Raw genomic sequence first — 14,718 nt, forward strand, 5'->3', positions numbered from 1 at the left:
ACTTTTTTTTTCTTTCTGTCTATGAGATAAAACATACAACAGATGTACACCAAGGACTAAGGCATGTTTCTGTAAATCCGGTGCCCACAACATTTTATATAGTTTCCAACTTATTTGTGAGCATAAGTTGAGCCTACTGTATAAGGAGATTTTTTCCCCCTTGATTCTTAAGAGGAGAGTACCTGCTCTATCACCGAGTGCTCTAGCACTCAGCTCCCCCTATTTCAGGATGGGAAAGCCTTTCTACCCTTATGCTGAATCACCAGCAGCAGCAAGCCAATGTCCGGAATCACACCTAAAGGGCGTGTCTGGGGTTTGTATGACATCCTTGTAAATAATCAACTCGTGGTGCAACTGGCCCGAACAGCTTGAGCCAGTACAGCATCTGTCAGTAGAGCTCACAGGCAGGGAGGGAGGAGAACATGAACGTAGATACAGTATGTTGCAAATGTTGAGAGCTTGTAGATTTGATTTGAGCACTTCTAAATACGGGATCTACCTGTACATTGAAATTTGAACTTGTAAACCTGTAATCCACAGCACACACTGTAATCATAGTCACACACAAAAAAAGGAAAGTCACAGAAGAAAATGTGTGTAGATAGTGCAGACAGCCACTTGATGCTCGTCTCTGGTGGCGTGTTTGTAAACAACATATACATTTTAGGTTATTGTAGGCCATGTAGTGACTACAACTGCTAGTTTAGTCATCAATGTTCGCTACTTCCATTGTCTGTTTCTGCCTGTTCTAAAGTGGTGTCAAGTTTGTAGGCCAAGGACACGCCTAGTCAAACCAAAGTGTACTTGTGGTTGGCTGCTGCTCTGTTTCACCTTGAACTTTTCTTAACCTTTATTGCCAATCCACTTTTTGCTGAGTCCACCTCCTGTCACAGTGGAGAAACCGGAGGTTGCTCCTTGCCATAGATAGACATAACCTTGCTGCTTTCTCAGAACGCGGAAGCGATAGACCACTGCTGGTGCAAATTCAGCATTATCCTGTGACCGTATATGCCCTGTCTAGGACATAACAATCCATCCGCCTCCCCCAACTCCCCCTTCTCAAAACTCACAAAATCAGTTCAGCTGCATTTGGTGTTCACAGTGCCCTCTGGTGGACAGAGACATTCAGATGAGAAGGCCTATCCAATGTGAGACAAATTGTTATCATATAACACATCTCAAAGTGTATAATTCTGTTTATCATATACTCAGACTTTAGTTGCCCTGGTAAGGTGAGTGATAAAAGGACCAAGAGGGTGATATTTTATGTGGTAGTAGCAGTAGCTGACCAACTGTCACCAATGACTGACCTCGCTATGTAAGGAACTCAGCATGTCAAACATTGCCACCATAGTTCCAGCAATTAAATAATACTAATGTACTGTAATTTAGGAAAACCATGAGCCTTTATACCCAACCTGGGCGTCTTGAAGACACCTTTATTCCAAGCAGTATATATTTCAGTAAAACTGTGGAGTGGAATATTCAAGCCTTACCAGTACAGTGCTTTAGAACTGTGGAAGTTTTTTCAGGAATTGTTATACTGCATTTAGTGCATTATACAACAGGTCGTTTCAAAGAAGCAAACTGATTGGTTTAAATAGCCATCTAGCCATGCTTAAACGAGCATGATGAAATGCCTAATCAAAATATATAATAAATATTGCTCTCCCAGAGCAGATCCGTTTGGGTGGCTAGGCTAGCAGTTTTCAAGGGACATTTTCGGTTGTAGTGGCTACATGCCTACTGTGAGAGCCTCGGATCTCTCAAGGAATTGATCCCGTAGCTGGACCTGACTGACGCGCCATTCTAATGCCGTGCTGTTTATTCCTGTGTGTCAGCCCCAATAACGTCACATATATTTCACCATATAAAGAGTTGTGTACAGCATCAGATCTGCGTGATACTAAAAATAAACCATAATTAGACAGATTACAGACAATGGATACTTCAGACTGAAACAGACAAACATTTCGCTCCAACCATTTCAAAGTGCGGTCAAAGCCGTTTGCCCTTCCGGGTCAATCCTTCCCTCACCATGCCTGTGAACTTGACGCTTATGTAACGACAGCGCCACCCCAAGGTTACATAAATGTGTTCGACATTAGTGGTCATTTTGGCCCTTACACCTACATCTGTGATTATTTTAAAAATCATGATTTTTTTTTTATCGAATATCTTAGTTATAATGAAATTGAGTTGATGTGGGATTCTTTTTTTTACGGGTAACTGTTGTATAATCGCAATATTACACTCAAGGGTGTGCTACAGTATATGCCATTAATGGCACTTCTGTGCTGCCTATGGAACTCGCCTATCGGCTCGTTTCTGCAGCAACACAGGCGTGCCATTAATGCCAAGCTAATCTGGCCATTAGTGTAGTCACACTAGTGTATATTGTGTGTTGCGAGTATAATTATGATTGTTTTTCTAATATTGTATCCTGTTGTTCCCAATCAGATTTTCCCCTACTGTTCGTTCCATCATACGTATTGTATACAGTACATGCGAGAATGTTATTTTCCATGCATTTGCAGGTGTAACGTGGTGGCCCAGAAACACATCTTGTGTCACAGTCAAAGATGAGATTCTGATGAGAATCTCATCTTTAACAGGTGACTTATTTTATGTCATCCATTAAGGACAGGAACCCCTTTTGGGGTAGTTGTTGCTACAGTTCAGTATATAGCAACATACATTTATTGCCATTTTTTTAATTAATAGTAGAAGTGTTTCAGAATACTTAGATCAGGCTTTAGAAGGCGTTTTAGAATCTCAGTCCTAAATGGCTCACATAAAACATATGTTATGTCGCATAAAATGTGTGTGTTGGCCCCAAACCACACCTGCAGATGTGTTGAAAAATGACACTTCTGTCCTTCTGTAGTGTGTCCACACAGCCAGCCTCTTTCCTCCGCATGCACTAACAATTATTTTACCTTCTCTCCTCCTCCTCCTCCTCCTCCTCCTGTGACTGCATGCTGTGTGTCCCCCTCTCTCTTCCTTGTGTGTTTCTCTCTGTGTGTGCTAGACTATGCAGCTCTATGGATATCAGGTTGCTCCCATGAACAACAGCGTATGTATCCACCAGTCTAACCTCTTAGTGTAACTGTCCCATGAACAACAGCGTATGTATCCACCAGTCTAACCTCTTAGTGTAACTGTCCCATGAACAACAGCGTATGTATCCACCAGTCTAACCTCTTAGTGTAACTGTCCCATGAACAACAGCGTATGTATCCACCAGTCTGACCTCTTAGTGTAACTGTCCCATGAACAGCGTAATGAGCGTATGTAAGCACCAGTCTGACCTCTCAGTGTAATGCTGCATTCACACTGGCAGACACGAAGATACAGTCTATCATTCATTTTTGTTGGAAGCCAGAGGCATGAAGATGCAAAGATACAAAGCTGCAAATAAGTTGAGCTGGCTTCAACTTCAGAAACAAAGCTACTGTACAAAGCGACACATGCTGTGGAGCTTTGGAGCTCTTGTACCGTCCAGTGTGAACACAGCACCACTGTCCTCTGTTCAGTAGTCGAGGGGGGCACAGTAACATCCGGAGTGTTCATTTTACTTCGAAAGTGTGTGTGTGTGTGTGTGTGTGTGTGTGTGTGTGTGTGTGTGTGTGTGTGTGTGTGTGTGTGTGTGTGTGTGTGTGTGTGTGTGTGTGTGTGTGTGTGTGTGTGTGTGTGTGTGTGTGTGTGTGTGTGTGTGTGTGTGTGTGTGTGTGTCTGACTGTGTGTTTTTGTGTGGAGGGAGGGATGCAGACTGGGAGATGTGTGAGGTTGCTGCCTTCGTCATCCTACTTGTACACCTGCATAGGTGGATCCTTCTACCTCTCTGACACATTGCAAAGCTCACGTGATAGGCCACCCTCAAGCCAATCTCTTGTTTGACTGTTTGGTAGATAGAAAGAGAGAGAGAGGGGGGGGGGGGGGGGTATGGAGATGTCAGGTAGTTTTTGAACAAATACAGTATAACTTACGCTACCTTTTAACTAGCGTAGCAAACTGACGTCTGATATCAAGGATGTAATAAATGCCTAAACGGCTTGCCATAGATATGACCATCGATCAATGGATGTATCAATGGATGGATGAAACGGAGTGAATGGTTGGATGGATAAATGTCTATATTAGGATAGCTGAGTGATTGATTCAGGATTGATGGTTGAAGGAAGGCTGAATAAACAGAGGGATGGGATGGGAGAGGTATTGAATTTAAGGGGTCAGGAGAGATGAACTCTTAGAAAAAAAGCGTGATCTGATTTTAAATGACATGGTACCCTCTATCTATGCGGCTCTAAACGGAATCAGCCATGGGACATTTTAAAGCATTTTAGGCCGCAGTCTCTCTCTCTCTCTCTCTCTCTCTCTCTCTGTGTGTGTGTGTGTGTGTGTGTGTGTGTGTGTGTGTGTGTGTGTGTGTGTGTGTGTGTGTGTGTGTGTGTGTGTGTGTGTGTGTGTGTTCAGTGGAGCGTTTATGTGAAAGCGAGTGTGTGTGCATTTGGTTGCCATTAGGTTATTGTTAACACAAAGAATGAACTGCAGTGGCTAGCTAGCGGACAGAGAAACAGTCCCTCTTTTGTCCAAGATCCTTCACATTATTCTGATGAGGAAAGCAAACAGTGGAGTCATGTCAGAAGCAAGCTGCACATGTCCACTAATTCAGTAGAGCATCCATTATGTAGCTAGGTCGCCATTTCATTTACCAAATGATCAATAACTTTGAGTAATTTCCTCAAGAAACAAATTCTAAAATCTATTGATCTAAAATAGACGCCTACTATGATTTGTATAGGACTTTTTCAATCCGCTTTCTGTAGTTGGAGGATTAGAATTTACACGTCTTTATTTTTGATGTAATTGTCTGATGTCCTACCTGGGTCCATTCTGAATTTTCCATAGACTTTTCTTATATCGCAAATAAGAACTGTGTTCCAAAGAAATTCAAATGATCCTGGCAGTTATACTCATATTATGAAGAATAAACTGACTGTGGAAATCGCTATTGTTACTGCTGCCGAATTAGTTACATTTTCGCTAGAAACAGACGGTATCAATCAAATATGACTGACTGACTATCGTAAATGATACAGGGACACCTCCCTGACAATATCGCAGAGACAGTTTGTGTCTCCATAGAGAAAATACTTCCGGGAACCTAATGGGCGAGTCACGTCAGGACTTCTATTAAACCTAAAACACTGAACATATTTTTGTTACACCATCACTAAACAAATATTCCATAAAAAATATTTCTCATTTGCAGTACAGCAAAACATGGCAACTTGAGGTACTCTTTAATATTTCATAAAAAAAAAAAAAATAGATAGGATAGGATAGGATATCATATAGTGGCAAAATCTGTAAAAAACGTGCATATTATTAAAAAAAATATATATATAAAAAAAAGAGCTGGGAATTTCTCCTTTGGTCCACCCATTCCTGGGACATGTGAGAATGGTCCAGTGAATAAAAGTCCATTGTGGGTGCATGGGATGTTTTTATATCACGCTAAAAAACCAGGCATGTGGGCAGGGAAACAAACCTACCTTCTATGATGTCACTGAGCACCATGAAGGTACTGAAACACCCACCCACCTAATGTAAGAGAACAACATTATGAAAATTACAAAAATATAATTGTCCGGGTGAAAATCACCCGTGTTTAGTGTTCTAGGGTTAAGAATTTTTTGGGGAGCTCATGTGTAGGGTTGTTTGGCACATGCACATACACATGCTCTGTTGGGGTGGAAAAAGTAAACTTTTACAAGTAAAAGTATCAGTTGCCTACTGCAATATAGAAATACTCTGTTACAAGTAAAAGTCCGGAATTCAAAATGTACTTAAGGAAAGTACAAACGTACATCAAAATGTACTTAAAGTACCAAAAGTAAAAGTACTCATTATGCAGACTATCCAATTTCAAGTTAATGTATACAAATGTGGAGCTTGTAGATTGTGGTTAATGTATGTTTTATAATAATAATCAAAACTAGTAACTAAAGTTTTTAAATTAATGTAGCGGAGGAAAAGTATACAATATTTGGATCCCAGATGTAGTGGAAATACTCCAGAAAAGTACAAATTACTTACTGTAAGTAAATGTACTTAGTTACTTTCCACCACTGATGCTCTGTGAATAGAAGCACCTCCGTTGCACAGCCAGGCCATTGTAACTCAGATCAAAAGACAGCCATCCACTTGACAGTGTTTGGACAATGAACTATTCTCTCCCTTGGCCACACATGCATGTTCATGGCAGACAGTGTCAGTTCTAATGGATAGCTGCATTGTCTCTTATGATGTTAAGATGGCTGCTGCTCTATGCTCCTCTGAGAGGAAGACTTGGTGGGTGGTCAGCGGCACCATGGTTGGCTCTTAAAGGGAAAAATCCACTCAAAACCACATTATCGTATTACTTGGATTTTGGACAGGTTGCAGGTCACAGGTTACTTTATTACAGTCTTTCGGTGCTAGAAATAAAAGAAGCACTAATAAATCTAAAATTATAAGGAAAACAACTATGGAGTTTTCAGGTGAATTTTAACACGTGTTTGCAACATGGGAAAGTATTACGACAGGTTTGTATACATTGCTTGACTGTTCACAATTCACATACAAATCAACATGTGACAACATGTACATTAACATAGAAATGATTAGTGCCTTTTGCTCCTATTATTGCTCCTCTTCCTTAAATGCGCGACCTGGGTGAAATATTACAGAATTAAATATCTACAATTTGCGTTGATTCTCCCACAAAGACATTTGTGGCATGAAATGAAAGCCCATTCTGCATTAATATTAAACGTCTTAGTCAAACTATAGTTAGTTTGACACATCATTGAAATCTTGATCGAAGTTTCCAAAATGGAGATATGGCGTTATTTCCAAAATGATTTGTAGTGCACCAGAACAGGTGGTCATTGCCATGCAACGGTACCATGACCAGTTTGCAACAATCAGACCAAGGTATTTCAAGGTCAATTAGAAGTATACCTTTCTGTGAATCCCATGATACTTTCTGCACTGGTTGACCTGACAGTGAATTGACCCTAACCCTAACCTGTTGACCTGACAGTGAATTGACCCTAACCTGTTGACCTGACAGTGAATTGACCCTAACCTGTTGACCTGACAGTGAATTGACCCTAACCTGTTGACCTGACAGTGAATTGACCCTAACCCTAACCTGTTGACCTGACAGTGAATTGACCCTAACCTGTTGACCTGACAGTGAATTGACCCTAACCTGTTGACCTGACAGTGAATTGACCCTAACCTGTTGACCTGACAGTGAATTGACCCTAACCCTAACCTGTTGACCTGACAGTGAATTGACCCTAACCTGTTGACCTGACAGTGAATTGACCCTAACCCTAACCTGTTGACCTGACAGTGAATTGACCCTAACCCTAACCTGTTGACCTGACAGTGAATTGACCCTAACCTGTTGACCTGACAGTGAATTGACCCTAACCTGTTGACCTGACAGTGAATTGACCCTAACCCTAACCTGTTGACCTGACAATGAATTGACCCTAACCTGTTGACCTGACAGTGAATTGACCCTAACCCTAACCTGTTGACCTGACAGTGAATTGACCCTAACCCTAACCAATCCTACAGGTGCAAAACAAAGACAGTCAGGAGGTTATGGAGAGGAGTTACTGGGACGTTGTGAGGCGAAGCGCCAGTCAAGCCTTGTTCTCTGATCTGGCGGAGGTACACAGTCTGACCTCTGACCCTATGCCCTACCCCCCCCCCCCCTTCCTCTCACCTGTCTGACCCTATGCCCTACCCCCACCCCCCTTCCTCTCACCTGTCTGACCCTATGCCCTACCCCCACCCCCCTTCCTCTCACCTGTCTGACCCTATGCCCTACCCCCACCCCCCTTCCTCTCACCTGTCTGACCCTATGCCCTACCCCCACCCCCCTTCCTCTCACCTGTCTGACCCTATGCCCTACCCCCACCCCCCTTCCTCTCACCTGTCTGACCCTATGCCCTACCCCACCCCCCATCCTCTCACCTGTCTGACCCTATGCCCTACCCCCACCCCCCTTCCTCTCACCTGTCTGACCCTATGCCCTACCCCCACCCCCCTTCCTCTCACCTGTCTCACCCTATGCCCTACCCCCACCCCCCTTCCTCTCACCTGTCTGACCCTATGCCCTACCCCCACCCCCCTTCCTCTCACCTGTCTCACCCTATGCCCTACCCCCACCCCCCTTCCTCTCACCTGTCTCACCCTATGCCCTACCCCCACCCCCCTTCCTCTCACCTGTCTCACCCTATGCCCTACCCCCACCCCCCTTCCTCTCACCTGTCTCACCCTATGCCCTACCCCCACCCCCTTCCTCTCACCTGTCTGACCCTATGCCCTACCCCCACCCCCCTTCCTCTCAACATTTCATCTGACCCTACCCCACGACCCCCAACCCCCTCCGCTCATCATTTCACCCCTCTTTCTTTCTATCTATCTATCTATCTATCTATCTATCTATCTATCTATCTATCTATCTATCTATCTATCTAATTAACTACCTACCTACCTACCTACCTACCTACCTACCTACCTACAGTATGTATCCATCCATCCATCAGCATTGCAGCAGTAGTTTGAAATGTAGAGGATACTACTGAATCCCCAGCCTTCCATGCCATTCCTTTCCTTTCCATTCACTGTACTTTCCTGTCCTCAGGAACCCTCCGTTCTTCCTTACAGGGTGGCAAACACTTCAAGATTTCTATTAAAAATATTTGCACAAAGCGGCTTGGCATATTGGAATGCAAGAGAAGACCTTGGACAGAAACTTTAACCGAAACTATGCCAACCACAAGCTATTAAACCCTCCTTTGCCAATCACGAGAACACAAGATTTGATAAAAGAGTATTAATCAAGAATTAATAATAATATTTTTACCATATTTTAGCTGCCGTCGCTAGTCACTGCTTGTTTCCATGGTAGAAGCAGCCGAACTCCCCAAACTCTGTGCACACATGTGGTCTTTAGTTGCTTTAGGGCTCCGAATGAGGTATAGGACGATGTTAGGAGCTTAATAAAACATTAATTCAACCTCCCGGTTAGCATATTAATGTTTCTATTGCTAGATTACAGTCCCGTGCTCAAAAATGGCCGATTATCACTTCCGGTTCAAACGGCCGGATCACGGCTCTTCTTCTCTGCCTTTTCCGTGCATTCTGTTGGCACTGGCTCCAGATCTCCGTCTATGGTAACGGGTAAGGGGACGGCCTTGCTGCGACTGCATTTAGGTGAAATGTTGAAGTCTGTTTCCACCCTTATTTACCTGTGCCTCAGTAACTCCAAATGAATCAGCTTACTCTTTCTTCTTGATATTTGATCATGCACATGTTTTCCATCATACACTATTTATGTCATCATGTTATGTTAAGTATTTGATCTTTGTTTTTGTAGCAATGGTACTGACACCAGAGTATGCTGTAGGTGTAAATTGGACATTATACATTTAACTGTCCATGTTATAATAACTGTCCCGTTTCTCGTCCCGTTACCTCCCCATTGTTAATTGTTTGGCCTCTTCAATATGCTTTTGTCAGTGTACTGTGTGTGGCTTGTTGTGGCTTGTGTTGTACCTTTGGTGTTTAATGGCAAGAATCCTCCTCATTGTCCACCAAAACCTATACCATGAAATGACTGATTGCTGAACATGAAAATAGGATCTTTTAACTCATTACTGCCAGATGTATTTCTTGCTGCGTTTAGCCCTTGCCGTTTGTCTTTTCAGAGCATACTCTTATTTTGGGCCGTGAACCGGAAGTCAGCTATGTAATGTTGGCCCAACGATCTTATTTTAGTTCATCCGAAACATAAATTAGTTATTCATACGGTCGGTAGTGAAGGGCACAATCTAACTTAATTCAATAAAAACCGTCCTGGGCAGTAAATGAGTAAGCAACGTATACACATTTCCTCCAACTATCTTTAATCCCTCTCTCACATCCCCTCTGGAGCACAGTTTAAACTCACCCTGCATTATAAGTGTATACTAAAGTGTATAATGAAATTATAAAAAGGACGACTTGTCTGGTTAAAACTAGCTAGTAAATTATGACCAAATACGCTAATTTGCGCTAAAAAGACAAAATAATTTAACAGTTGCTGGCCTGGCACTCTAGGTGCCATTTGAACAACTAGCTTCAGGGTACTACTGGTAATGATTAATATCGAGTGAAGCTAATATGCTGCTAGCAGGCTAGATGCATAATAACAGACTCTGCACTCTAGTGGCAGGCTAGCAGCTAATGGCAGCGGAAGCTAAGGTGGAGATAATGATAGTGGAAGGTAATGTACCTGACCTTGTATTTACACTGAGGAGCCTTTCATCAACAAGTAGACGGACAGAAAAGACAAACCAGACACAGGAGATGGGGGGAGCAGGGGGCAAAGAACAGCGAAGCAAGGAATGCACAGATATACAAAACGAAAGATTAGGAAAGAAGACAACTGGGGGATGCTTTGGAAAGAACGTCTTGTGTGACATCTTGCTTACATCATTTTGATCAAGCAAAATCACTCATGAAGCATGAATTAGGCAAAATGACAGAAGGGAAGAACAGAGGGCATGCTAAGGGGGAAATCAGGGGAGAGGAGGAAGGACACGAGGGAGAAGTGAAGAGGAGGGCACATTTAAGGGAAAGAAAGAGGTAACACGTCCTATTTAAAGAAGGGGAGGGGACGGATGTGTTTACTCAACAGATTAGTCACCGTTTATACCTCTCTGTTTTTGTCTGGTGAAGGAGGGACTGAGTGACTGACAGGCTGTGTGAAAGAGAAAAGGAGGGAGGGATGGGGATGGAGAGGTAGAGAGATCCAATCAACCATTACCTCACTGTGTTTGTCAGGTGCAGGGAGGTACTGACTGGTAATGTGGAGGGAGGACATTTTTTTCAATAGTGTTTTTTGAGTGGTATAGGACAGCGATTCCCAACCTGTGGGCTGGGACCCACTGGGGGGCTATGAGAATTTTGCAAGTGGTCCTCCCAATAATGCAAGGATTTTATTGATAATATATAACAAACAAAAATGCATGCAAAGAAAAGTCATATAGTATTTTTAACCTCCGTTTTAAGTGGTCAGATGGGTGGGCCACGAACGCTTTCAAGATTTTCCACCCAGAAAAGGTTGGGAACCCCTGGTATTCAGTAATGGTGGCGAACCTCACAAGATGCTGCCACCCGTCCATTGAACTCAATGGACCAGGGCTGCCACGTTTTGAGGTGCTGCACCTTCTTGATGGGAGAATGAAAGCTAAGAGTAGAAGGAGGTGGGAATGGAGAAATACATGGGATAGAAAAAGAGAGAATGTTGGTCATGTTTCAGGGTTTGCGAGTTAGGCTTTTAGCCCTTGTAGGTGTGACTGACTGTCAGTCTGACTGATGAAGTTTCCTTCCAAGTATTACTCAGAAACTCAGGGGTTGGGGGGCATTTAGTGTTTACATCAGTAATTACTGTTTTTACCTCCAGCTAACATCAAAGCGTAGCCATTGTGTCAGTCAGTCAGTCACTCGGGCACACACACACACACACACACACACACACACACACACACACACACACACACACACACGTACAGTACACACCAGGTGTTGGCTCGTGCCTTGGGGGCGTGGTAATGATTACGTAGTCACGGTAATGATGAGCTCACTGTGATAGCGCTACTGAGCTTCCAGGAACCACACGCTTGTTTGTTTATGACACGAGTTCAGGAGTTAAGCATTTAGAGTTAAGGGCCGTCCACACCAGCCCTGATAAGTACAATAATAATAATTTTAACAACAATAATAATGTGCACATTCACACTGATAACCACGTTCTGTAAACATGTTGAACAAGAGTTTTGTGTGCCCTTTAAATTCGGATGGATCTTTCTATGGTTCTTCACATTTTGCTCTGAAAGTGATTCCAATTTTATTGTTCACCTCTGTCGTTGTTCATTACAGTTGTGGTTTGGACTCCCCCCACTGTTTCAGTTAGACACGTGGTTAGTGTTACGGTGACTGGTGACATGAATCAGTTCACTTTTGCTCTGAAACGTGATTGTTGTTTCCTGGAACTGTTTGTTTTGGGCCAGGGAATGTTCATAGGCATCATTCCATCGTTCATTCTTCGGGTTACCCACCTCCATCCAAAATGGACATGGTCACCATGTGACCTGCCTCAGTGCATCTCAGCCATCAGCCCTTTTAAGTGCCTGGTACACTGCCACCTCAAGGGTATCACATATCCTCACCACAATTTGCTTATTGTTCAGACTGGATAGAGGACTTTGCAATAGTATGGAATAAGAGAAGGAAGGCAGGAGCTAGGTGAAAACAGAGGAGGAAGGGGGGGGGGGGGGGGGAGGGGTTCTGTCTGAAGAGCTCATGTATCATAGAGACATCAGTAGATATGTTTATTTTTGTACTATTTGTTTCAGACGTTTAATTACAAGACACTGAAATGTATCAGAAAGATTTTCATTTATCAAAGACAGTGGCATGAAACACCTGTGAAGGTGAAGTGGCGGCTTTTATGACTTAATTTGTTGCTAATCAAAACATTTACTGTAATGACAAGATGCACATGTGACTCAGAAGCAACCAGGAAATTGTCAGCTGTCTGCGTATGGTCTTTCTACTTCAGTGGCTCTCAAACTTTGTCATGTCAAGGACCCCCAAATTAATATGTACCTCCTTGTCATGTCAAGGACCCCCAAATTAATATGTACCCCCATCTGAAAATATTCGTACCATGAGGACCCCATACAAGATTTGTCTGTTTCAAAAATATTCAAAAATGTCACATTTTTCAAGATTCTTTGAAAATAGCAGATCTATAGGTTGTAAGCTCACATAGCCAATACAGAATACAGTATAGCGTTAAAGTGGTTAAACTGATTTTGATCCTATATTAACTAATTTAGCTGGGGTCCCCCTGGAACCCTTTCAAGAACCCCTGGGGGTCACCGGACCCAACTTTGAGATCCGCTGCTCTACTTCACCATCTCCCAGTATTGACTTTTGTCCTGTGAAAGACCAAAAGAGTTCCAGTAGTAGACCAATATTGAACTGTTATGCCTTTTGTGTGTCTCTTGAAATCTACTCTTATCCATAGCAAGGGGGCATGGTTGTTAATGGTTACCACTGTTGCCTCACAGGAAGAGGATCCTGGGTATTGGAACCAGCTTTCTTTGTTGACTCCTGGCACTGGCTTGGAGCTGATCGCCAGGCACTGCTCACTGGCTGATCACTGCTCCTAATGAGGAGGTTGGGGGGCTGATCGCCAGGCACTGCTCACTGGCTGATCACTGCTCCTAATGAGGAGGTTGGGGGGCTGATCGCCAGGCACTGCTCACTGGCTGATCACTGCTCCTAATGAGGAGGTTGGGGAGGTTAAATGCAGAGGAGAAATTTACCCGCAGGGATCAATAAAGTATAACCGCAATGCTAGTCTCGTAGTAGAGCCAGACGATTCGATATCTCTGCCTCCCTAGATCTGCTGTGGAGATCTCTGAAAGTCTGGCTTTGCGAGACTATAATGCATACAATACATTAGTTGAACAGTATAAAGTAGTAAGTAACCATGGTTAAAGACCCCCCTGCCCACACCTCTTACCACACTAACCTGCACTGCAGTAGTTGAGTTCCCTAATCTGAAACCCCAATTTAATTTTGTAAAGTAATACGAAGGCTTATCTAATAATGTAATCGTGTATTTTATGTATTACTAAGTCTACTGAGTTTACCGTACATTCCAAGGACTTGAGGAGATGTTGCTACCCGAACTTCTCTTTTTAACCTATTGCTATGTATCATTTTGAGGCTTTTTAAAAATTTGATCTGGCACTGACCCCAACTTTATGTCCTTAGCTAAACTCTATTTTTTCTTCTCCAATTATTATTTCGTATTAATCTACCATTGTTACTGCAGCGCTCAATTTTGTTTATTTGCCCATTTGTCTTGTTTTCAATTGATTCCAAATACACATTTAAATGACAACATCTGCTTATACGGACAGACATCTTTGTAGTTTTTCAAATGGAACAAGCCTGCTATTTATTGCTCTCTTCTCCTGCAACGTTTTTTATCACCTTGTATGTATGGTTTTTGCCTCTCCCACATTGGACTGTAGGATTTTAACCTGGAGGTAGAACCACATAATGGCATTGTGTTGGTGATGTTAATGTTGAGTTTGATGATGATGATGGTGATGATGCAAAATAACATAACTGCTCTACCTTGACCTTCTGAAAAGGACATGAGATTTCATCCCAATCTGATGTCTGCATACCTTGGCATGGCACTCGATTGGCAGGGGGAGGAGAGAGTGAGGGGGAGAAAGAGAGAAGAAAATTGGCTTTTTTTGTCATGTCACTGGCGCCGTCTTCCTGCCCCGGCTCTGGCTGGGTATTTAGAACCGCTATAAAAGCACACATTTATGCATAACCATAAACTCAAAGTGATGGATTCATGGGATACCAAATGCAGTAGAAATGTATTCCTAGATTTCCTACTGAATGAACACTTTATACACATATTGCAGTATACAGTATATAGTCTTACTTATTTACATACTTATTGCAGTAAATATAACTATGCAAAATGTTATGAGTTATCTTTGAAATTACTAAATTAGTCCTTTGTAATAATAATAATAATAATGAATTTTATTTATATCGCACTTT

The 14,718-nt window shown here is 42.7% G+C and overlaps 1 protein-coding gene across 4 annotated transcripts in view; it reads left to right on the forward strand.

The window, feature by feature from the left end:
- Window positions 1-14,718, forward strand: part of micu3a (mitochondrial calcium uptake family, member 3a) — a gene marked incomplete at its 3' end in the record, with an annotated part of 61,181 nt that overhangs the window by 29,757 nt on the left and 16,706 nt on the right. For 2 of the 4 annotated variants that reach the window (XM_080793976.1, XM_080793978.1), the window contains exon 8: window positions 7,639-7,734. The exons of the other annotated variants lie outside the window; for them this stretch is intronic. In XM_080793976.1, coding sequence (XP_080650102.1) covers window positions 7,639-7,734 — 96 coding nt within the window. The remainder of the gene's footprint in view (window positions 1-7,638; window positions 7,735-14,718) is intronic. 4 annotated transcript variants of the gene reach the window in all.

This window comes from Protomyctophum bolini (assembly GCF_963924005.1).
Source record: "Protomyctophum bolini genome assembly, chromosome: 3".
In the NCBI taxonomy this organism is placed as follows: domain Eukaryota; kingdom Metazoa; phylum Chordata; class Actinopteri; order Myctophiformes; family Myctophidae; genus Protomyctophum; species Protomyctophum bolini.